Source organism: Anopheles darlingi, chromosome 3 (assembly GCF_943734745.1).
Source record: "Anopheles darlingi chromosome 3, idAnoDarlMG_H_01, whole genome shotgun sequence".
NCBI classification, from domain to species: Eukaryota; Metazoa; Arthropoda; class Insecta; order Diptera; family Culicidae; genus Anopheles; species Anopheles darlingi.
In genome coordinates this window covers 52,699,542-52,725,943 of record NC_064875.1, presented here as the reverse complement: position 1 = coordinate 52,725,943, position 26,402 = coordinate 52,699,542, and the positions used below count along the sequence as shown (strand labels likewise).

At 47.7% G+C, this 26,402-nt stretch overlaps 3 protein-coding genes across 10 annotated transcripts in view; 1 reads left to right on the top strand and 2 right to left on the bottom strand.

Annotated features, from left to right (window-relative positions):
* Window positions 1-353: 353 nt before the first annotated feature.
* LOC125955591 (spermine oxidase-like) lies at window positions 354-1,923 on the bottom strand. Its single transcript, XM_049686728.1, has 3 exons — window positions 1,294-1,923; window positions 654-1,219; window positions 354-588 (listed from the first exon to the last, which is right to left on the bottom strand). The coding sequence occupies exons 1-3, from the start codon at window positions 1,921-1,923 to the stop codon at window positions 354-356; spliced, it is 1,431 nt and encodes a 476-aa protein (XP_049542685.1).
* Window positions 1,924-2,290: 367 nt separating this feature from the next.
* LOC125957331 (spermine oxidase-like) lies at window positions 2,291-4,734 on the bottom strand. 3 transcript variants are annotated; one of them, XM_049689969.1, is made up of 4 exons: window positions 4,597-4,734; window positions 3,276-4,045; window positions 2,648-3,210; window positions 2,291-2,559 (listed from the first exon to the last, which is right to left on the bottom strand). In XM_049689969.1, the coding sequence occupies exons 2-4, from the start codon at window positions 3,969-3,971 to the stop codon at window positions 2,325-2,327; spliced, it is 1,494 nt and encodes a 497-aa protein (XP_049545926.1). In that variant the 5' UTR covers window positions 3,972-4,045; window positions 4,597-4,734; the 3' UTR covers window positions 2,291-2,324. The 3 variants fall into 3 exon arrangements, with proteins under 3 accessions (XP_049545926.1, XP_049545925.1, XP_049545927.1); XM_049689968.1 differs by having other exon boundaries at window positions 3,276-4,202; window positions 4,597-4,727; XM_049689970.1 differs by lacking the exon at window positions 4,597-4,734 and adding an exon at window positions 4,337-4,462.
* Window positions 4,735-5,196: 462 nt separating this feature from the next.
* Window positions 5,197-26,402, top strand: part of LOC125957313 (sodium/potassium-transporting ATPase subunit beta-1-interacting protein) — a 44,123-nt gene continuing 22,917 nt past the window's right edge. For all 6 annotated transcript variants that reach the window (XR_007469225.1, XR_007469223.1, XR_007469224.1 and 3 more), the window contains exon 1: window positions 5,197-5,981. Coding sequence is in view for 3 of the 6 variants with exons in the window: in XM_049689934.1 (XP_049545891.1) it covers window positions 5,928-5,981 (54 nt within the window). In the remaining 3 variants the exon portion in view is untranslated. The remainder of the gene's footprint in view (window positions 5,982-26,402) is intronic.

Here is a 26,402-nt window from a genome sequence, read left to right as displayed (position 1 = left end):
AGGCGCAATCTTTGAGGGGATCTATTAATAGAGGGAGATTTGCTTTGCTACACTACCATAGTGTGTATATCGAGAATTATCTCACTGTGATATACAATGCCTTCGTCTATTTCTTTTAAGCATTCGCACGCATTGAATCACCTTGGCAACGACCGATTTACCAGCCAGATGGTGTCTTATCGTGTTGAACCATTCTTATCAGGGGTAGAATTAACGGATTACTTTTTTGGGTCATTTCTGATTTTTTCCGCGCCCACCGACAATTACGCAATGCTTCGGCACATATGTGCCTTCATAAAAACTAATAGAGTCGCCGAATTCTACGATCCAGTAATTATGTTTTTCAATCCTTTCTACAGGTACAGATCAAGCAACCGCTTTGCTTCGCGCTGACCACTCTCGATGGCTCCCTGAACGGTTCCGAAATGCTTCTGATTAGTGGCTTCTCCCGCAAACAAGACGACTGGTTTTCCTTCGGAGTCTGCCAATGGAGTGGCCAGGTATTTTGCCCCGGTTTGCAGCCGTTCTGTGTCCATCGAACGGCTAGAGTACGAGCCGAGGAACAGGCGATTCGATGACCAGTTTGATCTATCGTAGGCAGAAAAATTGTTTCGTTAATAACCTCACATCGGGAAACTACCCCCAAGACAGACCTTAAAATGGCCTGAACGTTTCCGAATTCCATGTTAGATGCGAAAACCTTTAGAAGATGGAGTAATCCTTCTTGAACCGTTGCATCCGGCAGCTTCTCGGCAGCTCGGCCTTCAGCCCCATTCAGCCAGGCGCAGAGTGCATTTGGTTTGCCATCTACCAACGAAATGGTAGCCACAGCTTCTGCCCAGGCGTGTTGGGATGCTCGCAGTGCTTCGAGATCCTTCTGGTACCAAAGCAGATGGACAACATTACCAAACTGCGCCGGAATAGGGGTGTCAAAGTGAAGCAAGATTTTGTTGATGGTTCCGAAGTAAATAGCTTCGATGGCGTTCCGCTGGAGTGATGGTACGGCCGGCGTGAACATGGTACGATGATTTGCCTTCAGCACACCCAACGAAACGGTCAGGATTATGTGATCGGCCTCATAGCGGTTACCATCTTCAGTGGACACGATCACGGTGCCATTCGGTGTACCGAGCCATTTAATGTTCGTCACAAATTTATCGAAACTAGTCAGTTTATCCAACGGTACAAAACCATTTACGTTGGCGTCCGGATGATTACCCTGGAATATTGTAAACGCACACACTATTAATATGAATTTGAACAACCCAACAAGACTGCTTCTGAAATACTAACCGAAAGGATATCTAGAATAACAGAGAATCCTCGTGGACTAGCCCATGCCATCGCCTGGTTTCCTTCGGCTGGCTCATAGCTATCGGTTTCCTGTGCGGCCACCTCGAACCACGTATCGTACGCATTGTATCCACGGTTGTAATTATGATAGTACACCAGGAACTGCTCCGCCAGCTCACGATCAATATCATGGAACGTGGGATCCGTTTTCAATGTTTCCCAGTATTTGGCCGTGAAGAAGTCGCCCAAGCTTCCGTTGAACTTGTAGCGCTCCTCAGATTCAATTAATTGCTCACAGAAAGCCATCAAACGATCAAAGAAATTTTGCTTGACCCGATCCCCATTCGATCGGATCAAAATATTGCCTTCGGCTATGATTGATGATTTGAGGAGACCAGGGAAAGTCGATGCTAGCTCGTATACCACGTTTCCCTTCTCACCGTGACACCACTGTGCACCAAGCTCGACCATGCCTTCATTTGGTCCGAACGGAGTCGTATGGATGCGCCCACCATAACGATGAGACCCCTCGAGAAGTGTTACATTCGTGAGGCCACTCTGGTAGAGTTTGCTAACCGCGGCAACACCGGCAGCACCAGCGCCAACGACAATAATTCGAGGGTTTCCCATTTTGCTTTCAGCAGTACAACATGTAGCCACGCCGAACACTAAACAGATAACTAACCACACGTACTTCATCGAAGCGGCATAAACCTCGGAACCAGGACTTTGATTATAGCTGATCCGCTTCAAGAGATAACACGCCCGATACTGTTGATATGCCGTATCTAACCGCCTTGCAACAACTGTTACCCATTTCTTGGCTTTAGTGGTCTGGTGAATCTCAGCTAAATATATCCCAAGCGCTGTGGGTGTGACGATACGGATGATAAAATCGCGCGCATCACAGTTCAGATCAAGTGTGAGTGTGTGACTGTCCTGGTTGAGCAGCAAACGGAAATTCTAATGCTTATTTGCAAGAGTCAATGAAGCTGATTTATTTCAATATCCGTTGTTTTAGGATCTTCTCATCATTTATACAGGTTGATCAGGCTAGTTGCTTCTCGCTGTCCCGTCTCGATCGCTCCATGTACGGTAGAGTAGTGTGCCGCACTGGCCGCTTCACCAGCAAACATAACCAGCGGCTCGTTAGCAGCATCCCGAAGCGGTCGAGCCAGATTATTGGGACCCGTTTCAAGACGCTCCGTTATGATGGAGCGACTGGAATAGGATCCTCGAATAAACCGATCCGAGGACCACTTGGACCTGATGGTGGAGATTGAAAAGACAGTATAGAAAGACATGATAGATGAGGTGAGTATAGATGAAGTGCTGAAGGCTTAAGTTCGCATACCTCAAGATGCTTTGCACATTTCCAAAATTGTAGTTACGTCCAAAGAGTCTGAGCAGATAGAGCAAGCCTTCCTGAACGGTAGCATCGGACAACAATTCCGCTTGGCGACCCTGAGCACCGTTCAACCAGGCACACAGGACATGTGGTTTACCGTCAATTCGATAGAAGAAGCCAACTGCTTCCGCCCAAGCATGCTTCGATTGACGCAATGCCTGCAGATCGCGATCGAACCACAGTAGATTGACGACATTACCGAAATCGGCCGGAAGAGGGGCATCGAAGAAGAGGAACACTTTGTTGACCGTACCGAAGTTGATTCCATCGACAGCGTTCTGATTGATAGTCGGCAGTGCCGGCGTGAACATGGTACGCGAGGTTGCCTTCAGGACTCCCAACGAAACGGTTACGATCACATGGTCGGCATTGTACAGCGAACCATCTTCGGTCGTTACTTTTACGTAGCCATCGCTAGTACCTTTCCAGCGGATGTTGTTAACCACCTTGTTGAATTTGGTCAGCTGGTTGATCGGTACCAATGACTTAGTAGACCCGGGGAAGCTTCCCTGCAAAAGGGATGGTAGGTAAGCATTGCTACATGGAATGACATATTGGTTCCTTTGCCGCTTACCGTGATGATATCCAGAATAGAGCTGAAACCTCGTTCACCAGTCCAGGCGAGCGCTTGTTCACCCTCAGTTTCCACATAATCGTCGTCGGTGGAGGCAGCCACATCGTACCAGGAATCATACGCGTAGTGGCCCCGTTCCGAGTTGTGGAAACTGACGAGAAACTGTTCCGCCAGCTGTCGGTCAATATCACTGTAGTCAGGATCCGTAAGGATCTTCGCCCGAAACCGGGTGGTTACGAAGTCTCCCAAAGTGCCGGTGTTCGTGTCGCGATCCGTTGACTCCACGATCGACTGGGCCAACTCCCACAGGCGATCGGAGATCTCTTCCGGTATCTGCTGACCGTTGGATTGTACGAGAAAATCGTTCTCGGTGAACATGGAGGTCTTGAGGAGTCCTGGAAAGACGGACGCCATCTCGTACGCCACGTTACCTCCTTCGCCGTGGCACCACTGGGCTCCAAGCTCCACTGGTCCGGCGCCACCAAATGCAGCAGTCCGGATACGGCCACCGATGCGTTGCGATGCTTCGAGGACGGTGATGTTTGTTAATCCAGCACGATAGAGGCTAGAGGCAGCAGTTACTCCGGCCACTCCAGCACCAACGATAATGATCCGCGGATTGTCGGCAGCAGCTGCAGTGCCAACCAACAGAGCGGCAGCAAGTAGCAAACCAGAAACCGCGAGAATCCACCTCATTCTTTAGCAGAGGGAGTGTTCCGACAGTTCCAGAGAAGAAGGTTCACTACTGACTGGAAGTGAGCGCAGATGTGCTGTGGGGTAAATGTACTTTGGTAAGTACCACACAACACTGATCCGCGAGCCTCGACCCACGTTGGAATTTATCTAATTCTGCAACATTATTCACACAAGCCCCAGCCTTTGTGCATAAATAGAAACATGGTTTCATTTTGACGCATTTCGATACCCCTGTTGATCGTTATGAGTGAATATGAAAGGTGATTATTGTCACAGTAGCTGGTCATTTTATACCGAGATGTGCCAACAAGTGCTTCACTGACATGATGATTAAGGAAACTTGGTGTGTCCATGAATTGCTCTACCTTATAACCACGTCGTTGAACCCATCGCTAGAATAAGTCGTTTCAGTTCATAGCAGAAAGATAAGTAAACTAGTTTTTTCACAATTCCGGCTGGACAAACAAACTAGAGCTGCTGGAACCATAGAGATACCAAGACCGATTGAGAGCTTCGCAGAACAGGGACGATCGCATTTCAATAAAGGCACTTTTTGATTAAAAAATGATCATTACGTTCGAATTATGCGGATGGTGATCAAATCGGAATTGTAGACAACACTTACCTTGCTAGAACTGTTGAGAGATGAGACCGTTCATCGGGCGAAACTGTTTGAGAAGCGTGCGGTAACAGCGACCTTTAACTTGCACTTCACGGTCGAATGCCTCCGAAAAAACATCAATTCCGCTTTTTACACCACCCATCACGTTTTTGTCAAATCACGTAAAGTGAGCTACAATTTGAATTAACGGACGCAACAAGTGGAACCCAGATAGCCACTATTCATTCGTGTTAAAAAGCCAGAACAATGTTAACCAATTTGAGCTTATGTGAACAACAATAAACACCGGATTAGGTTGATTTGGTAAAAGTAAAAATATTTCCCAAATACATCAATTTAGATATAATAATAGTGAGAAGGAGTGCTGATAATTGGTGTTAACCAATTACAGTAAACTCACCGTGAATAGAGAGAGCTATTTTAATTTTTTCCACCCTTAAAAACCTTATCTAAAAGCGGCACCGAATGAGGCCACGTTGTTCGGGTTTTTTCGTTTACGTGTTCGGTTATGCGTTCGTGTTTACCTTATGCTTTATGCGGGAGCTGGTTCTCTGGGGAGCGCATCGGCCGCCATTTCTTCTTGTTATCCTGCTTCGATCGCGCGTGTTTTGTCTCGCGTGCTCCTCGGAATAACGAAAGCTCCACGGAAGCTTTGCTGTGATGCTGTGCTGCAAAGTGATTTAAACCGGATCGCGAGAAATAATGGTGATCGGATAATGGTGCCCAAAACCGTGTCGCCACGGGTGTGATTTTAGTGCAATTCGGAGAGAAAAGGGGAAAAAGTCCAGACGAGAAGGTGCTAGCTTCTTATGTGGGGTGGCCCTTGTGAGTGTGGCTTAGCTGGCTTGCAGGTGGAAAGTGAATTGAAAACGGAACGTGAAATTCGCGGTCGATCTATGGAAATAAGCATCCAATGAAGCTGCACGGCATCTCCCTCCGAATCATTGATCCTCGATCTTCAGGTGCCACCACCGCCCTCAGTTATTGCAGTCAACCCGTTTCCGATGATCGCTGCTCTCGCGATCGCTGGTGGTATCGCGATCGTCGATCGTGATTCATAGGTTTGTGCGGTGGTTTGGTGTGGTGCGGTGCTAGTGTGCAGGCAGGCGAGAGGTGTTTGTGCGTTTGTCCTTCGTCACCGTTACGTGAATCATCGATCCCTCAACGCACCTTCCTCCACTCTCCTATTCCTCGCCGGGAGGTTTAGTTCAGTTGATCTCACTGTGTGATCTGCTCCGCCGTTCGCTCGCGGGTTCAGCGGCGATCTCGTGACTCGTGTGGTGTAGTGTGCAAAGCAATAGGAGAACCGGAGGGTTCGCTGCAAATGGTATGACATGGGATCTTGCACGAGACGACATTTCTTGTTGTCAATATGTTTCCTGCAACTGGTAAGTTCTTCTTAATTCATTGCTTCGAAACAATCATCTTTCTAAGTGACGCACAAATGAGCTGGCACCGCCATAGGCACGTTTGAACAGGTTGTACCGAGGTTCTGATTCACCTCCAGAGCCTGAAAAGAATCGTGAATCAACGGACACAGCAATAGCGGTTAAACTGTTAAACTGTTAAACTTTTTACTTAAACTGTTAAACGATTGTAAAGCATTTTGCTAATGATGATGCATCGACAAGCTATTAAGCGTAACATGATTGGTGGGCGACGTACTGAAAGGTGACAACAAGCTCGAAGTCTTTGAGAACTTCACCTACTTATGGTTAAGAGTTGACTTGATTTCGTCGTATAAGCTGCTGCTTACTGCTTGTACTGAAAATCAACACTCTGGCTATGCTGCAGCATAGCTCAATAATAGACCTCCGATCCGTGTCCACCCCCCGCTCAAGCCACCGCTTGACGGGTCATGACCAACGGTTTAAACCGCTCATTTCCGGTCGGTTGGCACTTTCGTGCGACACATAAAACCGCGCACATCGATGTGGTCGATGGGAAAATTCCTTTCCGATTCCGCCGCTCGCGATCGCGTGGTAATAAGGGAGCATTTCAAAATGCTTGAACTGCCGCGCACGCCACGGACCGACCAATGGCGCGGGATGGCCGAAAGAGAGTGGATGGGGCCAGCTCAGTCCTCAAGGAGTGGCAACACACTTGAGCGGCTTCCTTACGCTCGGTAAGCCTTTTGCCTTGCGGCCAAACGAAGGTCGTCCCGGGCTATGCGGCGGAAAGATATTTATTTACATCCTGTTGACGGCGACGACGACGACGACGACGACGACAACGATGATGACGACGGTTGGTTGGGCATACCGATACCCGGCTTTCCTTTTTCCTTCTTCACGCCCGCTTTCTCACTCTCTCTCTTCCTCTCTTTCTCCATTCCAAGATCATCCTCGCTGACGCTGCAGCAAGTGGTTTGCAGAGGCCGGAGGATGAGCAATGAGATGGGTTAGCGTGGCTGGAAACCCCTTTTTCCTCAAGTTGTCCTCTCTGCTCGGGCTGATGTGTTTCTTTGCCGTTTTTGTCTTCGTTTCGCTTACCCAAATCCACCTCCCTCCGAACGTCCACCGAAGCGTGGTCTCGCCAATCGCGGACCCGGTCGACGATCGTACACCGCGCCGCGCTCCTCTTATGGCTTTACGGGGTCGCTTCATTAAAATTCATTCATTTGCCTCCGTCTCTGGCCCCGTTGGACGCGCGCGGCGGCTGTTGCTGCTGCTCCCGTTCCAGCCAGCGCGACCTTTCGCTTCACTCTTGCCCACTTTGCCACTTGCACTTGGTTCTATCGTGCTGCCGTGCTGCTCCTTCTTGTGGCGCTGTGTCTTCCATCCATCTTTCGGGTTGCGCCTTACGGCCATCGTCTTACGAAACACGAATCCAACGGTTCTGCCCTGCTATGCGCTGTGTGTTGGCTTTGTTCTTGGCAGCCCCGAGGCCCACGGTGCGCTCTCATGTTGCCTGTACCACCTTCTGGCTGTGTTATGATGCTTATGTTGTGTGTTGGCCCTGAGAGAGACAGATGATCAGGGGGGAAGCATGCAAGCATGACCGCAAACGGGCTCCTCTCTTGGTCACATTGTATCGGAGTAGAACGAAACTTTTTATTTTTTTTTACGAAAAAACAACTACCCAACAAGACAAGAAGTTGAACAGCAGGGCACGGTTTTTGGTCTGGAGAATGAAGTTCTCCAAGAGAGAGAGAAAGAGAGAGAGAGAAATAGAGAGAAAGAAAGAGAGAAAGAGAGAGAGAGAGAGAGAGAGCGAGAGAGAGAGAAAGAGAGAGAGGACTACGAATCTGTATGTAAATGCAATGCTGAATAAATGATGTGGGAATTGATGATTTTTCGTTCATTTTCACTGGATCTAATCAATAAAATTGGTTGTCTTGTAAGAAAGACACACAGAAGGATACCATCGTCTTACTTCTCAATCGCCAGAACATATCTGAAGCCTTAAAGCTCATTCCACAACCTAGTGTGACACTAAATACCAACACATGTTTACTCATAGCAGCGGGCATCACAAACCAAAAACGAACGGCTATGGTTCGCTTGATCCGACACGTTTCGAGTGCAATGTTGGATCCCCCTTTTTCTTTGGCACAACAGCCCGTCTCTGGCCGTCGATCATATCCGTAAGCCACGTTGCCTATTGTCGGCAACGACGACTGGCGACGGCGCTCAGCAGAGCCCAGACCGCGGCTATCTGCTGTCTGCATCTCGTGTCGCGTGGCGTCACCACCATCACCACCACAGACATTCCTGTGTCCGCGACTAAAGGACGCGCGATCACAGAGCAGCAGTGGAAGGCTCGTCTATCGGTGCACGGATTCCGGATGGGTACGCCATGGTGTGGCCGCGATTACTACCATGAACATGACGACAATTCCCTCGGGAAAAAGCATAGGCCAGAAGCCGGGACTGATAAGCGGCACTTTATGGGCCGTGGCAGAAGGGAAGGAAAGTGGTTCTTGTTGGCTGGCTGAGCTCATTTCGGAAAAGTGGGAAATGGTATTCTAGCCCCCGCCCCACTCCCCCTCCTCCCCTTCTGCTTCAGCCGCCTGTCTGGCGCGAATTCCTTTTGGTGCAAGCTTTATGAGCCATCACTTCCTGGTTTATTGTTTTTGAGATTTTCCGTTGCCAAAGGATGTCCTGAGAGCGTGTGCCTGTGTGTGTGTGTGTGTGTCTGTGTGCACGTGTGGCTGTCTGTCTATGTCGTACTGTTTCCGACTGTTTCTGCCAAGGTATAGGGTTCCGGGGTCCTGGGTGGTTGGTTGTTGAGATTAATTTGTGAATTGTGCCAGTTATTTACGCTACTTACTGTTCTCAAGTCCCTCGTAGATAATTGAGAGCGGCTCAGTGCTAAAAGAGGAACGTTTTCGGTTTAACAGGTATTAGGACTTTTGAATTTTCAAGCGTTTTTCACTTTCGATTTTCTCGAATTTTTTGATTTCATTTGGTTATTTTACTTTAATTTCACTAGCTTTTTTTGTGATAAGTGCTTTGGGCAGCCAGGGAAGCAATGTTTATCGATCATGTTCTCAAAGGACCGAGATGCTATAAAGAATGGAATGGAGTGTTATTTTTTAATTAAAGGATTAAATGGAATTTATTGAATTGAATTTTAAATAAAGCAGACAAGGCAGTGCTTTCTGGATTACGCAAGCCACACGTAACGAGTCCAAGTTATCGGTTGATGAGTTGCCACTCCGCCGATTGCAAACTAAGCAGGTCAACCTCCGATTGGTCCTGATAAGGCGTTAACTGTTTCCGCCTAACCGTTCGCTCGCTCCCATGCTTGATGAATGCAATTTTTGAGGCGACTGCTTATCGGTTTGATGACCTGGTTTGGTCTGCGAAGCGCACCTCGAGCTTTGAAAACTTGTAACGCACCTTTCTGTCTTTGTATAACCGAGGGTTACGGGCGTTGTTTCGATATCTTCATCTTACCGTGCTCCGATCCGTAAAGGTGTTCCCCACTGTTTAGTTAATAGTTCTGGCGAAGGTCACGGAAAGTGGCTGCCAGCATATCAACCCGGGCTGGTGGCATTGTTTTGCATCGCCCGCCCCCGTTGGCTAAAGGTTGGCGTGCGTTGGCGTTACCGGTTCGCTCTGGTTCGAGCTGATATGTAAATTCAATCAACGGCCAACGGTGATCGTTTCATCCCACGTGTGCCCAGTTTTGTTGTCAACACGTTTCTACGTTTCGGCCCACGCACGCCTATGTTGGCGTCAAACATACACAGCAGCATAAGTGTTATTGCACCATTCCAAACACATCGAGCGGTCCTTTGAATGGCTTATAACGATTCGAACCAGCTCATAATTTGAATCGCTTTATTGCGTAAAATCGTTCAACCAGAGGATAGAAAATGCTCGTTTGGTGTTTAGGTTTCGATTGGAAGAGGTCGATGATCGAGTCAGTTAATCGATTGATTATCGATTGGTGGGGCGACGATGCGTTCCATCTAATGATTGTAGTGTAATCTGGCGGCCCACAAGCTAGTCCGCATCATGGTGAACCACAATCATGTAATGTCCCTTTCGTGGTGTACGTTTGCGTCCAGCACAAATCGTAACCGCGCGACTGATGTGGTCGTCGGAGGCCAACAATAGGCCGACTAGCACTAGACATGGAGCACGTTCAGAGTGACAGTTATATGATGTCAAGCAGTGCAGGGTTCGAAGCATCTCCTATTGCTGCATCTACTGTTTGGTCTGTGAGTGACAAGCAATTGTCGAAACCTGTCGATAGCACCACAATTCATTCGAGTGTTCGAATCCACAAACTTTAGCTTGGAAAAGCTTTAAACTCTCTTCCGTCCCCTTTCCCGTTTTAATGCCACCTGAGGTGTGTTTCCTCTTGAAACTCCGTGTGTCACTGGGAGCAGTACTCTTGTGACACACACACACACACACACACACACACACACACACACACACACACACGAGGTGAAGAGGCGCACCGACAATGTGTCATCGTCATCGATACGCTCCGGCCGAAGGGCTTTTTCCGGAAGAGCATGTAAGGCACCGGCGGCAGCTGGTGTCTCACGGTAGTCTAGGGAGAGCGCTTTTTACGCTTGATAGAACCGCATTGTGAATATGGGGCGGTAAAGACACCACCACCTGTCTTCGACGCATCCGAGGTGACGAGTTCAAGTGTCATTCGGCCATCGTTTGGGGTGTTTGGATGATGCGTTTCCACCCCAAAACAACATACCATCAACAATCCACCGTATCTATCCGGCCTCGTTGAACCAATGATTTCACTCGATAATGTGTCAACAAGTAAACGGAAGGGGACCAGCTGCTGCTAACCATCACCACCACCAGACCAACGATGATTATAAACAAAACAAAAAAAAACCGTTCCACGATATCGATCTTTCACCCTGCGCCATCATCGCGCCATGCCGCATTCAGCGACGACGAAACCAGTTCGGCATTGATAAGATAAGATAGAGGTAAAGCGCATACATCGTCCACCCGCGCTCCTTCCCTTTTTCTTTTTTTTTGGGGTTCTGTTTTAGCTATTCCCCCTCACCAAGTGAGACAAATGAAGGGTGAGCATATTGTTGTCCGGTCCATGTGCTGTGGTTGCGGGCGTGCTTCACGCATCCGCGACAGTATACGACGAAGGTGAAGGCCCCTGTACGATGGCTTCTTCTCTTCGTTTCGTTCTGTTCCGTTCGGTGGACACATTAGACTTTTTTGGACGCCGGGACGCATGAACCCACTGCTGGGACCTCATCGATGGACGAATTGACGCTGTAATCGACTGGAAAATCGGTTGGAACATCTGGGTGCCCCAACGGTGAGGGATGTAATCTGATTGTCGTTTCCATTTGTGGAACTCGAAATCGTTTACCGATTTGTGTCTCTTTTGCTTGTTTGTCCTAACGAACGACCTGATCGGTTTTGTGGCTTATCGTCTGGTGACATGCTACCTGCCACTTGAGTTCGTTATGAATTCGTCCACCTCTGGCGCCATACAACAATGAAGAGTCAGCTTTCTTGCAGCAGCAGCAGCAGTGGAAGACGATGCAATGACATTGCGTTTAGCCAACACGTCACCGAGACGCCGGTGTTATGCGTTAATTTATCTTTTGATCAAGTGTTTTCTCTAGTAAATCAACGCTTTAGGTCGGCAGATATTCATTCATTCATTCAGAAGCGGCAATGCGGTGGCAGTTCAATCTGGCCTCCAGTTTGTTGTTAATACGGCGTGACCAGTATCTCGTGGTGGAACAAGCGGACCTTGTAGCAGAAAGCCATCTCAACTCAAGCGGTAGCCTAACGAGCAAACACTGTGACAAAGGCAGCCGCAGGGGATCTTTAGTTGGAAACAGTAACTTACAGCACACAAGACGCTTACCTGTCGTGTCAGGTGTGATTAGGTCCATTTCGACTTCATCACGATGTACAGTGGGCCGTGGCTAAGGCGCGGCGCTCTCTGAGCTGCGATGCGGTGTAGTGCAAATTAATCATGTGTCACTACCACCACCACCACCGGCGAAGCGATAATTGTCACACGTTATCGCTGCTTCCACTCGCGTGCAGCAGAGGCAGTGGTGGTGGCGGAGTGATTAAGGGCCCTATTCCAAGCGTCTGTCTCTATTGACAGACTGGGCTCGTCCAGTCCAGTCTGTCGTAAACCGTCCAGTCTTTGTTGGTTAAAATCGGTATTCCAACAGTCTCATGAACACTTGAATGAACAAGTGTTCATTTGGCTGTCAAAATCCGTCAAAATCCCAGCTTTGTATGTAAACAATCGGGCGCAGCTTGAGTTTCCTTACCGTTAAAGTGTTTTTATTTTTCACAAAAATAAATTTCAAACGCTAATTATGCCCGTGCCCGCGTTTCCCGCGGCTTAATTAATCAATTTCTGAGAATAGGTCATCGATCCGCCAACGTGAAAAACAAAAACGTAACAGTCACTTCAAATCGCAGTCTCATATGACAGACTCGCTGTCTGGTACCTTTTGGTAACAGACAGCGAGTCTGTCAACATAGACTGGAATCGGTGTCTCATGAGACGCTTGGAATACCGATACCAGACTGACGGTTGTCTCACAAGACAGACAGACGCTTGGAATAGGGCCCTAAATTGTGAAGAAACGCTTTTATACGCTGGACTTTCGCATAGGCCCTGGGTTACGGTGATTCCGGATTGCAAAACAAGTCTTTCGGGGTGCCTCCGGTCAATGGATTGCCGCATCAGCAGTAACACGCATTACGGTACAGCCACAAATACCCACTGTAAGAACGTTGACGAGCACAATGACTGCATGAACGGGGCACACATACACACAAGAACGTCGAGGTTTGTCATTTGAGCAGATTTAATGGCTTTTTATGCTGATCCAGCGACCAGACGGCTGGCAGCTGGTATCCGGGCTACGTTCTCCCGTTTCAATATTTGATCCTCCGTGCCTTTCGCAGCGATTCGTCGTTGTACTGCGCATTACGCTCGCTTATAGCACTCGGTCCGATGGCATATCCATATCCGTGTAAACCGAGCCAGCACCACATGCCGCACGCTTCGATGCTCAATTGATTCTTCATGTCTAATGAGTATGATGTGACCCTAGCTACCCTCCCTATAGTGCTTGCGCTCGCGGTTTTTGTCTCGACCACGGTGTCGACATACAGCAGAAGGACGCTTCTGTTGACATTACGGTTGTGGTTTGAGTTGTGCACGAGGCAGCAATCAAGCATCCAGGAATTGTCGGAATTAATGAAGAGAGTTTGCTTCGGTTGCGCAATCCGACCCGATATCGTTAGAATATCGTCTTCTGGTTGACTGTCAGAGGCACTGCTTTCTCTTTTCCTTTTCATTCGGTTACGAAATGGAAATACTCGTTTACGAAATGGTCTTAAGTTCTTCATTTTCTGCTGAAAGGAAAAGGAGATGAAACACGACTCCGATGCCCACGCAGACCCGCGCGAAACGAGCATCGAGAAATGTGTAATTAACGAAAGGTGTCTGTTGGAATTAATTGTCACATTAACCAGCTTTACCAGGGCTTCATATTTCTTTGCTCAACCCGAACCCGGTTGGGCTAATCGAATTTCGGCGGAAACGATGGTTCTCATAACTACCGCGTTACGGAATGGACCAACGCGCAGCCTCCAGATAATCGAATGCCGCAACGAATGCTCCATCATTAGTCACTCGACCAGACCGGACGACGACGGTCTACTTCTTGTTTGTTCAGTCCATTCAGTCTCTCCCACCAAAGACGCACAATGCCACCGCCAACTCATTGCTCAGGTATTTTTCCCTTTAATACCGAAACCATATCCAAACTAAGGCCTTGATAGCGCGCTCGTTCTGCGTTAGAACATTCCAACGGAGCACACGGATGGATGGTCCTTCCGGGAACTTTGCTGACGGCGTTGCTGTTGGCAACAACAAATATTAATCACTGGCTTGGAGCAGCTAGTGCGGCCTTCGTCGAGTCAGTGTTTTACGGCCTGATTAAGTGTTTCCCTAAATTGTGACCATCACTTCCGCGTAATCGGACCGGTGGTTGAAGTGTTATAAACGGTATCAAAAGGGGGGGGTTAGACCGATTTAAGTTCACTGCAGGATGTTAAAGTTTTCTCAACAGTTCGAGTTCGAGGAGCTCTTGCTGTAAAACTTACAAACTAGAGCGATCTCCCTCATGGTCACCCGTGCGCTAAACCCTTTGGAAATCGCGGTCACGCCTGGCGTGCGGATCTGTTACGCGATACTCTCCCGATGCCTTGATTGAGCTGGCTTGCAGCACGGCCATTGGAGATCAGAGGCCAACCACGAGGGGCTTAAAGGAACCTTCGGTTCGGTTCCACCGGGGAAGAAGATGTAGAAAGTGCTCGCACGCCAACTTCTCGTTGCTCACCTCGCTTAGTCTCAGTGACGGTCGACGGTCAACTGGAACTCGCCGCGATGTAATTGGAGGCAAAGCCATAGAGAAAACGAAGAAAGGAGAATGGTGCTTTGGGCTGTCCTGGGGCTGAAAAGTCACGAGTCACGAGCATTAAACCACCCTCCACTCTTCGGCCGTATTCCCCTCGAAGGCATTTCATCTGGGCGCGAATGCAGATGCCCTCGATGTGCCTCGTGGTCTTTCTCTTCAACACGATGCCAAAACGATCCGCAGTTTACCGGCTGGCTGGCTGGCTGGCTGGCTGGCTGGCTGGCTGGCTGGCTGGCTGGCTTGGTTGGTTGTGGGTTTGGAAAGTGTTTCTGCAGCCTCCGGACATTGCATTTTTCTTCTCTCTCTCTCTCTCTCTCTCTCTCTCTCGCGCGCGCGCTTTGTATTTGTATGATCACCGTGCTTTTGCCTTGGTTTGGTTGCTGATCGTCAAAAGCGGGTGATCGAACCGAATTAAACCATTTCCAGAGGGCTTCGCCGCGCTCTGAAGGTTAAAGTTACACGACCCTAAAGGACAGGCTCGTGTCATGGTCCGGACGCGGACCTTTTTTCAGCGCCGATTACCGTCAAGAGTGAAAAGAAAATTTGCGGAACTTAATTGCCGAAAAGGGCAGATTCTGCTGATACTGTTCCGTTCGAAAAGCGTCCTTCCAAGTTTCTTGTTTTTCTTCTCATTTCCGAAGATGCCATTGTGATTGCCGTTGTTGCTGTTGCGACAGCTGCTGTTTTCTGTTGTCCAGCCTCTCCTCCCCCCGGGGAGGGAGGCACCATATTGATCGCGAATTCGATACACATAGCGACGATACACGCATACATGCGCCGGCACGAGCGCAAGGAACCGGTTCTCGTGGCTCCGTGGCGACCGACCGGAAATGCTTCATCGATGCTTTGCCTCTTTCTGCCAGGGGAAGGGCACGTTGTGTGCCCTGGACGCTTATCGTGTTGACTCGTGGGACCAGTTTGTTGGTCGAGCATTCTTGTGCGTTCTTGTTGTCGACTGTACCATGGGACTGTTGGGAGAGTGCCTGTAGCGAGCGACAAGCCCTCTGCTCCGTTACAGGAGGCCACACAGCATAGAGGTCCTCGCGCATCTTGCAACCACAAGCACCCAAGCACCTCTTGAGCCTAATTATCGCGTGCTTGATACCATCGACAGTGGTCGCGTTGTGTTGGTTGGTGGTAGGACGACAACAGCGGGCGACCATGCAATAGTCGGTGACTCAAAGGCCAGTGGCGTGCATTTGAACGTAACGTGGCCCCTTAATGACCGGCTGGCAAATGGCAAAAGGACATTTCAGGGAGCATTTGAATAAAAATGACTCCCAAATCAGACTGTACGTACGACTTCAGAGACGTTAATGTAGACACACCAGCGTTGCTACAGTGAAGCTCTTAACATAGTATAACACTCGGGCTGTATGCTCGATTGGATGTTTTCCATTTTAAATTTAGAACGCATTGCCACTAGGTATTGTTTTGTGTCTAAAATAACTCATTGCTTGAGAATGTTTGTGCTCGCACTTTTCGTGTTTACTTTATAACTTAAATCATTTTTGAATTGTTTACATCTAATTTTCGATTTTTTTTAACTTTTTATTTTGTAGTCATATTTTTACAAATTTACCTGTGCAATAATCTGATAATTACTTATTGATAATGCAATTTCTATGTGTATAATCAATATATTGTTGAATTATGCCTGTTTGTAGGACTTATTCATTCCGATTTTCTATTATTGTTCAATTTGTGAAAGCACCGCAATCTAATAATTTTACAAATTAATTGACAGTAAAACATATAGGTCGTCCATCTTACATATTTGAAAAATAGAAATGATAGTTAGTTTTTCTTATATTTTTCTAATGGTTTATTTTCTGTTCGATAAACCGAAATAACCTTGGGCACACACTAGGCACGACACATAAAGACGCAATTAAATATAGAATTAGAAGTAAAAGATTGCTTCAGTCGAGAGTCCTTTTGTTGCTAATACCGTGCGTTCGCATGATGTACTGCGATAACGCGCGCGAGGAGGAGCAACCAAAATCCAACAGTCGTCCTTAATCGTTCTCGATCGCCTAAAGGCCCCTCACGCCCTCCTCGGGCCATCCAAAGAGTGTCATGCTTCCACGGACACACGCTTTAAGCTTACGGCCCACCATTATCAGCAGCACGAACGTCGCTGTCACGAGGGCTCAAGTTTCCCCACGCCACTGGGTCCGGGGCATTAGGTTTTTGGTGGAGGATTACGTAACGAATTGTCCTCGAATGTCGAGTGGCCTCCAACCCATCATCCTCCAATCAGCCTGTCAAAGCAATCGGAATGGATGAGAGGAGCAGAGCAGAACAGAGGGAAGCATCTTTCGTGTAACAACTCGCGCCTGGTGCGTTTCGAGTGTCAACATCGAAACCAGCCAGCATCGAATTCGATCCAGACGATCCTTCGAGTGCGCTCGAGAGAACACGGATGAACGCGTGTTTTCCTTTCAAGCGTGTGCTGCTGCGCCGCTGCGTGTACCTAAGCCCAGGGATTCGTTGTTGTCATCGCATTGATGCGGTCTTCATCGAGAGGCCAGCGTTTGAAGATGGTTGTGCTTGAATGGAATGTCGTCCTATCGGGGCTTCATCGATTCGCATGATGGAAGCATAATTATCGGAGGATGTCATAGACTGGCCTGGCTTCCCGATGATTCTTACCGACCTTACGCGCTGCGATGCGATCAGTGACCGTAAGGCAAGATGCACAAAACCGGAAAAACCACTTGCTACTCCTATGAGCCGACCGTTTTGAGGACACGAACCCCCTTTTGTGTCAATCACACATCTCACCGGTGTGTACCCTGTAGCGAGAGAGGGAGTATAGCAGTTTTTAATTAATGATTCGGATCGGGTCTTTATTTTGCGAAGCTTGCGCTGTCGTTCCACCATTTTGTGTCATACTCGTTCGAGGTCTCACTGCTACCCTTCCGTTTGATGCTCTATGAAATCGCCTTTTTAATGGGAAATCTCTCAATCAACATTTGAAATGAATACATTCACACCACCGAGCCACTAGCACGAATTGCTTCAATTTGGTTTCTTGGCACACGCACCGTCTGTCTGTCTTGATCAGATCCCAAAGATCACACACACATGCACTAGGACCATCTGCATCTAAACGGCTTAATGGTGGTCCGTGGCTCTAGCTACCCGTATCATCGTATCATTTAACGCCATTCCAGGCAGCAATCCATGCCACACAACCCCCAAGGCACTGTCTGCTGGCACTCGAACTCGCGGTTGGTTGGTTCGAATGAAATCGAAACGCAAGCACCCGCTATAAACTGCCGCGCGGCGGACACGCTCGCTTGGCGCTCCAATTTCTCGCCAGCAGCATTCTTTCCCCGCTCCGGTCTTTCGACAATCACACCCCGGGCCCTCCATACCAAACAGGCACGCAATTTTATCACCGACGATTCTGCGCCAGATTGAAAGATTTATTTGCCTTCGTCCGGACCATTTGAGGAAAATGCGGCGATCGTTACTGGAACCGTCTTTCATTTTGAAATTTATTAATTAAAGCCATATACCGCGGGCCACGCAGCCGGGGAGACGGCCGGAATGAAGGGTGCTGCTCGTGCTGGTACCGTTGCAGAGGCGCACGATAAAATAATAAAAATGTCCAATCAATTGACCGGTAGTTATGCTCTGGTGCTGGTGCTGGTGCCTGCGTTCGTCTGCCTCCAGCCGGCAGCAGAAGCAGCTCATAACGCTCGGCTTTCGTGGTGGTGACATCGCAACATGATGATGCACAGATAGGCAAATGACAAATGGAGGGCGACAGAGGAGACGCCAGTTGGTGGTCGGTTTGCTGGCTTATTTATTCATTTACTTATTTATTTAACGGAAATCGTGTTATGCTCTCGCTCACTGTGTCGCGCTCATCTCGCACTAATTGAGTGTTATTTGGACTTTAAATGAAGCCGCTTTAATTGATCTGCGTGGGGCGGTGGTAGCGATGGTGGCGTCGACCGCAGCCTTGCTGCAGGCCAGAAGGGCGCGCCACACCCGGCACACACGGCACAAGAGGAAAAGACAAACACGAGCAAATTATGTAGGGATGGCAAATGTTGATGGCGATGGTGGCATTAAATTAGCATTGCTTAGGGCGAAGCCATACCGTCGAAGCCGGCCGCTCGCTTTCACATCCCTTAGGATGTTCGTTAGAAGAACGTCACAACGGAGCGGAGACTTTAGCGTTTCGTGTTGATTTGTTTCATCTCATTTCGGTTTTTGCTTCGCTTCTGCTGCTATGCTGCGGCAGGTTTTCGGGGAAATGGAACCGTCACAAATCAGATCGCTTCAAGGGCTGACGCTCTTGAAGTAAGAGAGAAAGTGCCCCCTTCTCCGGTCCGGGCATTAGAAAACAGATAGAAACCATGTAATGGTGCACGAAATTCAATCTTCTTCTCCACCCCAAAAAAAGGGATGGTGGGAATGAAGAAAAACAGAGTAGATTTGTAGTAGCCCCTGGTCAGCTCTAGTATGGTTTCACTTTCGATTCAATACGAGCTGGCAAGTGTTTGTAGGAGGGCGTCGTCCCATAGGAGGAAATTGGCATCCGCTGAGAGAGATACTTGGCATTTTCGAATTTCAATTTCTTCCTACCGTCTGCAACAGGTCGGTGTGTTAGGTGTTTTTCACGGTGAGCCTTTAAGACGGTGACGTGTAGTGAAGGTTCCTTAGGCACTAGCTCTTCGTCGCGTTCAGGGCTCGTGAGTTTTCCTACTAATTCAATTACCAGGTTATACTGTTTTCCGGTCAGCACGTCAACCTTCCTGTGGTTTGCTTGTCAAGTGGTGTTCCCGGTTTGTTTGATTTGCCGCAGGGTGTTTGGAATCGATCGTACGGTTTGGAGGTTTTGTGTGGATTCTGCGTTAATTAGATTGCTTTCTCATTACATTTCAATTTTCACGAATACATTAAAACGGCGAAGAAACGTTCTCATTAACATTCATTAATCAATATTGATTTGACTTTCAAATTGAAATTAAAACATTCCAAGAGAAATAGACATAAATTCTATATATTTTTGGATACTTTTAAACCACCCTCTGCAATTTTATTCTTACGAAGTGGTAACTGGTTCACCATCGAGTCAGTAAGTTGTTATATATTTTATGTAGAATCAATTGGGAAAACTCATAACAATATCATCATAACAATCATGATAACTTTTTGATTGTTCGATCAAGTGTCGACAATTAAGCTGATATACCCTTCAATTTCTTCTTCGTTCCCTTCAAATTCAAACTTTCTGAAACATTATTTAGCACTATTTTACCAACCTTACAATATTTAATGGAATTGGGTTGTTGAATAATTTTATCATTAGATCATCATTACAAATTATAAAAAAAACTAGCATGACCCAGCGTGCGTCGCTACGCTTAAAAGAGGATGGTTATTTGAAATTAGATGTTTTTTGAGTTGTTGCTTTGTGTGTGATGATTGTTGTTAATATTTGCTGAGGATTTTACATTGGTTACATGAACACCAACCATGGTTCTGAGCTTATTTTTGAATTTCATGGATTGGCCAGCGAGGAGAATTACTAAACTATCATCAGCATTTAATACTTGGCTGAAACGCTTCTGTTTTGTGCGCAAAGGATCGGCAGGGCTCGAGCTCAGATTTTGTTTCTTTGAGATTTGGGTGCTATGCCTTCGGAAGGGAGTCACCTCGTTTTTAGAAGACTTTTGGCGTCGCAAAGAATTTAACCGAAAAGAGGAATTTTCTGTTCAGATTGCCCTTTATTCGCAAATACCCTGCCCTTTTACACCCCGGATCGGCCGGTGTCCCTCTTCGGAACATACATCCCATAACGGCTCATTTCTCCCATAACTGTGTTGAGCTCCTAATGCTACCACCTGGAGTTAGGACCCCGCGCAAAAGCCCTCATGGAAATGTTAATGAGGTGTTAGTATTGTGTGTGTGCACATTTTGAATTTTTATACATAATTTTTTTATCTTTGATGAAATTTCGAAAATTCGAATTGTGCATATTGCCCCAGTATGCTTAAACCGGTTTTAGCTAAGCCTTCTAGGATAAAATTCTCATCAATTAAATTAATTCGCGCTGTCAACGCTCCCTGGCGCTCAGTATTGCAACTACTGTTCGGTGATTTAGTGGATTTTCAAAAAATCATTAAAAAATAACTGTTTGAGCTAGGGCTATGAAAATTTGAGAGTATTAGTTTTTTTGTATGAAAAATCTAAGAAAAATATCAAATTAAAGGTTAACAGAAAGTTACGGAAAATAATTTTTCTATTTTTTGAATAACTTAAGTAATGGGAATGAAATATAGTTTACATCCGATTCTGCTACCTACAGAAGATACACACAAAGTTTGGTTTGAATCGGTTCAGCCGTTTCGGAGGAGTTTGGACACAAAAAAATGTGACACGAGATTTTTATATATATAGATGTAAACATTTGTTATTGGAACCGGGTTGCTAAAACAAAAACAAATTGAAAAATAGCGTTACTTGTAGCAGTACTACAACTATTATGTTTCTAATTTTCCCTGTTCCACTAAAATTATTCTAATTAAATGTTTTTGCTTTACGTAGCCTAATCCTTTGCTCCTCCTCCAACGGTTTCATTTCTCGGTTTTTTACCCTCTAAACATTCCTCATTATAAAACTTTGAAATCGGTCCACAAGAACCATTCGGCTGGTTACGGAAGAGCATTAGAAATTGATCAAAAGAAATTCCAAATTGTCGTATCCTCCAATCCTGTACCATCCTGAACTGAAACGGAACAAAGAACCAGGACGAAGACCAGTAGGGTGACCCTCAGCAGCTACAACACCACCATCATCACCCTCGGAAAGATAAAGCTTGAAGCTGGTAATAACAAATCAAAGTGCTCACGTCAGTACCAGAGGTCACCGAGGCGTAAGGGCAGGAGGCCCCTTGAGGTGTATGACGCGCTTAGGGAGTGAATCCTTCAAAGGAACACGGTCGCGCATCTCATCCCTTGGATCCCTGGACCAACGTACGATCAAAAGACAGGACAGCGCACAAGAGACGAGAGTCCGGGTGCGGTGCAAGGTGCGGGTGCTACCTGCAGCAAACAGAAACCTGTTTTTGACTTTCGTCCTCTTTGCTTTGGCGTCCTGCTTTTTCCCAGAAACCATCTTAAGACCGTTTTCGATGGAAGCAAACAAAACACCTGTCGTGTGTCGTGGTTCTGCTTCGGTACGTTTTCACCCTCGCTGGCCGGGGGTGAGGGTTAGATGAGAGTCCTTTCCCCCCAGGTAGCAGAAACGGCATACAGAGGAAAGAAGCTTCCCACAGCCAACACGTCATCGGTGTCATTGTTTGTGTGCCATGTGCTGCTTGCCCGTCTCTCTGTTTCCCTGAATTGTGTTTTGCCCAACTTCCGGTCGCCTGTTTTGTTATTATTTTGGCCAAAAAGTGTGGACCGAAAAGGACGAACACAAACGACGCTGGTGTGTTTGGTCTGTCATACGGTCTTATGTTGCTGCGGGGTCTTTTAGGTTCAATCCTTCTTGAAGTTCCCGTGACAGACGGGCCTTCATTTCACGCTTGGTTCGTGCCAAAGGCTTCGCTCATTACTTGTTTGTGTTTTCGTTACATTAACAATGAGGTTGGCCGAAGTTGGAGTTCTAGGGAGTTCGGGGTTGCCAATTAGGGTTGCCTAATTTTCCCGCAATTCTCCTTCATTCCATTGCCCCTGTTATCCTGCTGGTTATTGGTTTTAGAACATTCAATTCGATGACTTTTTCCATTACTTCTGCCCTTCCAATCCATCATGGTTCCATCAGTCCCTTTAAGTGTCAAACAATGTAATGTACATTTCCTGTACATTTAAAGCCTCGTTGAAGCTTCATCGATGGCCAGAATGACTAAGAGAATACAGGCCCATCGGGAGTGGCCCTCTCAAAAGCGCAAATTTACATTCTACAGGAGAGGGAAGGCAGCGAAGGTAAAGTTTTAATTTAATTTCGCGAATCAAAAGCGCCTTAGGACAGGCCTAACGTTGGGTGGAGGGACGCATATACATTTTAATAATGCTGCTTTGTCTGCCACCGGGTCCACAGATGAGGTAGTCTGTTCCTGCTAAAAAAAGGCCGATTGCTAGGGAGTACTTATCCTTATGTAGGTCGTTACATCGTGTAATTATTTGTTTAGGAAAAATTCATGAAACATCGGTCCACCAACAGCTTGTTCTCTGCGTTCTCTCCTCGTCAGAGGGGATGAACCGGGGGAGAGCTGCCACTGGCACTGGTCGTACTTCCTTGTGTCCTGAATTCCCCATCTAAGAATTTTAAAAGTTTTCTGTTTGCTTTTTCCCCGGTCTCCACTTGCTGCTTTCCTTTGTGGGGCCCGTAATATGTTTATCTTTAGACGAAGGGGCCTGGAAGTTATTTTTTTTGTCCCCTCGTACAGCAGACCCCTTCGCTCTTCCCGCTCTCCACCCATTTCGGTATCAACATAAATGATGCGACACAGCAGCATAATTTCAACCATTTCGGGGTAGCGTGTCCTCTTAAATGGCTGTGGTACTAGTAGCATCGTCGTTCGTCACGTGCCGTCAAACGGTAGGCATGAACGCACGTGGGGAAACACACGCGAATGTTTTCCACGCTGGTACGGGTTTTTTTATGCGGGAAATCCGACACCGGGTGGACGACGAGTGTTCCACGCTACTGCTGCATACGTGCAGCGTGGTGGATTCCGCCTGCGGTGTGGACGTGAAAATAGAAATGATTTACTATTTGTCGAGTGGCACGAAATGTAGGTTACATTCTAGAAGAATGTCAGTCTGTTTCCCTCGACCTCATTGACCCGACCCGTGTACTTCCAGTGAGCGAACACTATTTTTAAAGAGGTATCCCTGCCTAGTGGCGTTGGATGCTCGAACCGATTCGACGATGCGACGAAGCGTCGGTATCTGTCGAAAGGATCATTTTTCGCTTTTGCGAGGTGCTACATTGCAACAGCCTGTGTTTCACTCGATCGTACACGATTCATCATCTCGAACCATCTTGCTCAGAGGCTGCGGAAAGGTCATCGGCAGTACTCTTCGTTTAACAACTTCAATCCGGACGGGCTAAGACCCGAGGAATGCAAAAAAACGTGCCGAGCGTCTTGAGGTGAAAGTGGTTTCGCTAGCACAAGGCGGTCGGTGGTCACAGCTAGAGTGTTGAGCGTGTGTCGAGTGCTCCAAAGGAAAGCGGTAGTTGGCAACATACTTAGGATTATGTTTTCGCGAACCTCGCTGCAGCCGGTGGAGGGGTCGGGGGAATGCTTTCCGGGATTGCCGTTCCGTTTGGTGGTAATCAAAAATAGAAACTCACCTGTCGCCGCCCCATCAGCATCGAGGGCAGGAAGAGGGCCATGGGTTTTGCGGTGGCTGCCATAATGCCGCCCCGCTTAAAACATGCTTCTGCCCGGCGCCATGGCATCCGGGGACCTTAATGTTTAGCTCTCAAAACTGGCGCAGCACCCGAAAATGGGTTCGCTTAAGTTTCAGTTTCAGCTCGCCGCGCGGCAATAATGATTATTTGAAAGGCCATTGCTTTTGGGTACTGGTGTTCCATTAGCCGGGGCGGTTCCATTTTGCAAAACTCCGTTTTTCCCGTTCTTTTTTTGGTTTATTTAAAGGGAATCAAGGACTTGATACCATGCTGAATGGGAGCATATTTTATAAGCCCCTCCGGACCACAACAACGGCAGCAGCAGCAGCAGCAGCAGCGAATGAAACAATTGAAAGCTGACTGCCATCTTGGGGTTGGGGGGGAAAGTATGATTCACACCCTTCCTTCGGTCCCTTCCGCAGGTCGCCGCGCATCACCAGCGGATTGTTTTATTTATTTTGGTTCCTATGGAACCGCGCTCGATCCAACGGCTCCAGGCACAGAGACAAAATGGCAAAAGATAATATTCAGTTTTTCGACTACAAAATGCCAACCTCCATCGCCAGCGAGTGGTGTTGGCGCTGCTGCACCGAAATGTCTAATTTTTGACGGAACCGGAGCGTAAACACTCGCCCACTGCGCCTACCACCACCCTCCTCTGCTCTCTGTGTGGCTGATCTATTTTTGGCGCTTCCGTGGAGGAGAAGACAGCCAGTAGCCAAGACCAAGCGAACTGGCTGGCAATAGATACAGATGGTTTACGACAACAGGTGGTCACTTTCAGTTTCTGGGCCAAACGATGCTTTCTCCGACTGGTGGCCCTGGTCTAGAGCATAGTACATCCATCCATCGTAGAGACTGCGCTTGTCCGCCCATACCTCGCCTCGTGCCAGTAATTGAATTCTAATGTCCTCATCAAGCGCGTGCGGGCGCACGCGAGGGCGCTGGCGCTTATGGAGAGTGCCGTTCTCGGTGGTTGGCAGCATCTCTCACGTCCTGCAAGAAGACAGACAGTTTATTGACACCACAAGGTGCGGTGGGACTTCGCTACGAGCCATCTTGTTTTTTTTTTGGATTTGAAATAGGATACCGAGTGTTGCGCAACCGAAAGACATTTTTATGGTAAATGATGCTCTCCGTTGGAATAAACCAACAGATTAACGAATCGAATCAAAATCCGGCTCCGACTGGAGCTGCGGGAGAATCGGTCTGGGATCTAGAGTAATTAGTCTTGGTACGGGATGCGGGGAGGGGTCTATGCGTTGGAATACCTTACATGTTATGCTTGTCATTGCCAGTAAAGTCATTTCCATTAAACCTCGAGATAGCTTAACAAGATATAAAAACAATTTAAGCATTACGGACTGCCGACACGAATGGCTGCCCTGGAATCATCTCATTTCATGGGCATTAGAGGCTAGGTTTCATCTCGGTCTTTCGACGTAGCTGCATAAAACATGATGCTGCCTGGCCTAGCCTGGGGCGGGCTGGATCAGCCGCTTCCCAACCTCCCAAACGTAATAACATCTTTCACTTCATATGCGCTTCGCCCTACGGAGCGCGACCAGATGGATGTGTCTCTTTCCCTAAATTATTTATGAATCTCTCTTATCCCGTTCGGTTGTGCTTCTTTCTGTCGTGCACGCGTGCCTTCGTTACCCTCGCGGTCTACGGCAGCGGCAGGGCAGACGCACTCAATGCGTCTTCTGGAGAAAAAGAGAAAAACAAGATAAATCAAGGAAAGAGATTTCGGAAGAAGAGCAATGTGGCGCACGTTGTGGAAGGGTGCGGGGCGAATGGAATGAAATGATTCCGAAAATCTGTCGAATGACAATCTCTGCCCCCCTCCCTTTCCAGCTACGCCATTGGTGCGTGGGTCGTTTGACCGGCGGTTATCATAAACGGTCCGTTACAAACGCGCGCGTATACCGCTTTATGCTGCTCATCAACAAGCGATACACGCGGTGCAAGGCTCGTTACATGGGCTCCCTCTCTCTATGATGCTTGCTACTTGCTAACTGGTAGCTATTTACAGGATACTAGCTAGTACGCAATACTGGGCTATGGATAGTGATTATGCTGAAGCTATCAAACAAGGCTCCGAGAAGCTACTGGCGGTAGGATAGCACGTGGCATCCGTTGAGGTGTTTGTTGCTGCTGGTGGAGTATTGCGTTGCGATGGAATTCGTCCGGTTGATCGGTACTGGAAGTGAAACGGAAATGTGAAAGTAGAACAACGTGTAACATCCGAGATACGCGCGTGGCTCGTGGCTTCGGTTTTACGATCGCACGATGGGAACATCGGATTTATCGGATTGCGCTGAGTGATTGAGCTCTGAGCTCTTGGTTGGGATGGCGCGTGCTGGGCGAGATTTTGCGAGATCCACCTCCACCTTCTCACGCTGGTGGTGGCTTAGGGAGCAAATTTGATTGCCTTTTCACCGTCGATTTGTGGCCGATTAAAGATTCATTAGCGCTTTCACCAGGGGGCAACATTGTGTTGTTT

What these genes read in the sequence shown, in the direction of transcription:
- LOC125955591 (XM_049686728.1), bottom strand. Translation starts at nt 1,923, where the DNA reads ATGGGAAACCCTCGAATTATTGTCGTTGGCGCTGGTGCTGCCGGTGTT. An exon ending in TTATTCTAGATATCCTTTCG is followed by an intron (nt 1,220 to 1,293) that starts GTTAGTATTTCA and finishes ACAATATTCCAG; the next exon opens with GGTAATCATCCGGACGCCAA. An exon ending in AACGTTCAGGCCATTTTAAG is followed by an intron (nt 589 to 653) that starts GTCTGTCTTGGG and finishes TGCCTACGATAG; the next exon opens with ATCAAACTGGTCATCGAATC.
- LOC125957331 (XM_049689969.1), bottom strand. Translation starts at nt 3,971, where the DNA reads ATGAGGTGGATTCTCGCGGTTTCTGGTTTGCTACTTGCTGCCGCTCTG. An exon ending in CTATTCTGGATATCATCACG is followed by an intron (nt 3,211 to 3,275) that starts GTAAGCGGCAAA and finishes TCCCTTTTGCAG; the next exon opens with GGAAGCTTCCCCGGGTCTAC. An exon ending in AATGTGCAAAGCATCTTGAG is followed by an intron (nt 2,560 to 2,647) that starts GTATGCGAACTT and finishes CTCCACCATCAG; the next exon opens with GTCCAAGTGGTCCTCGGATC.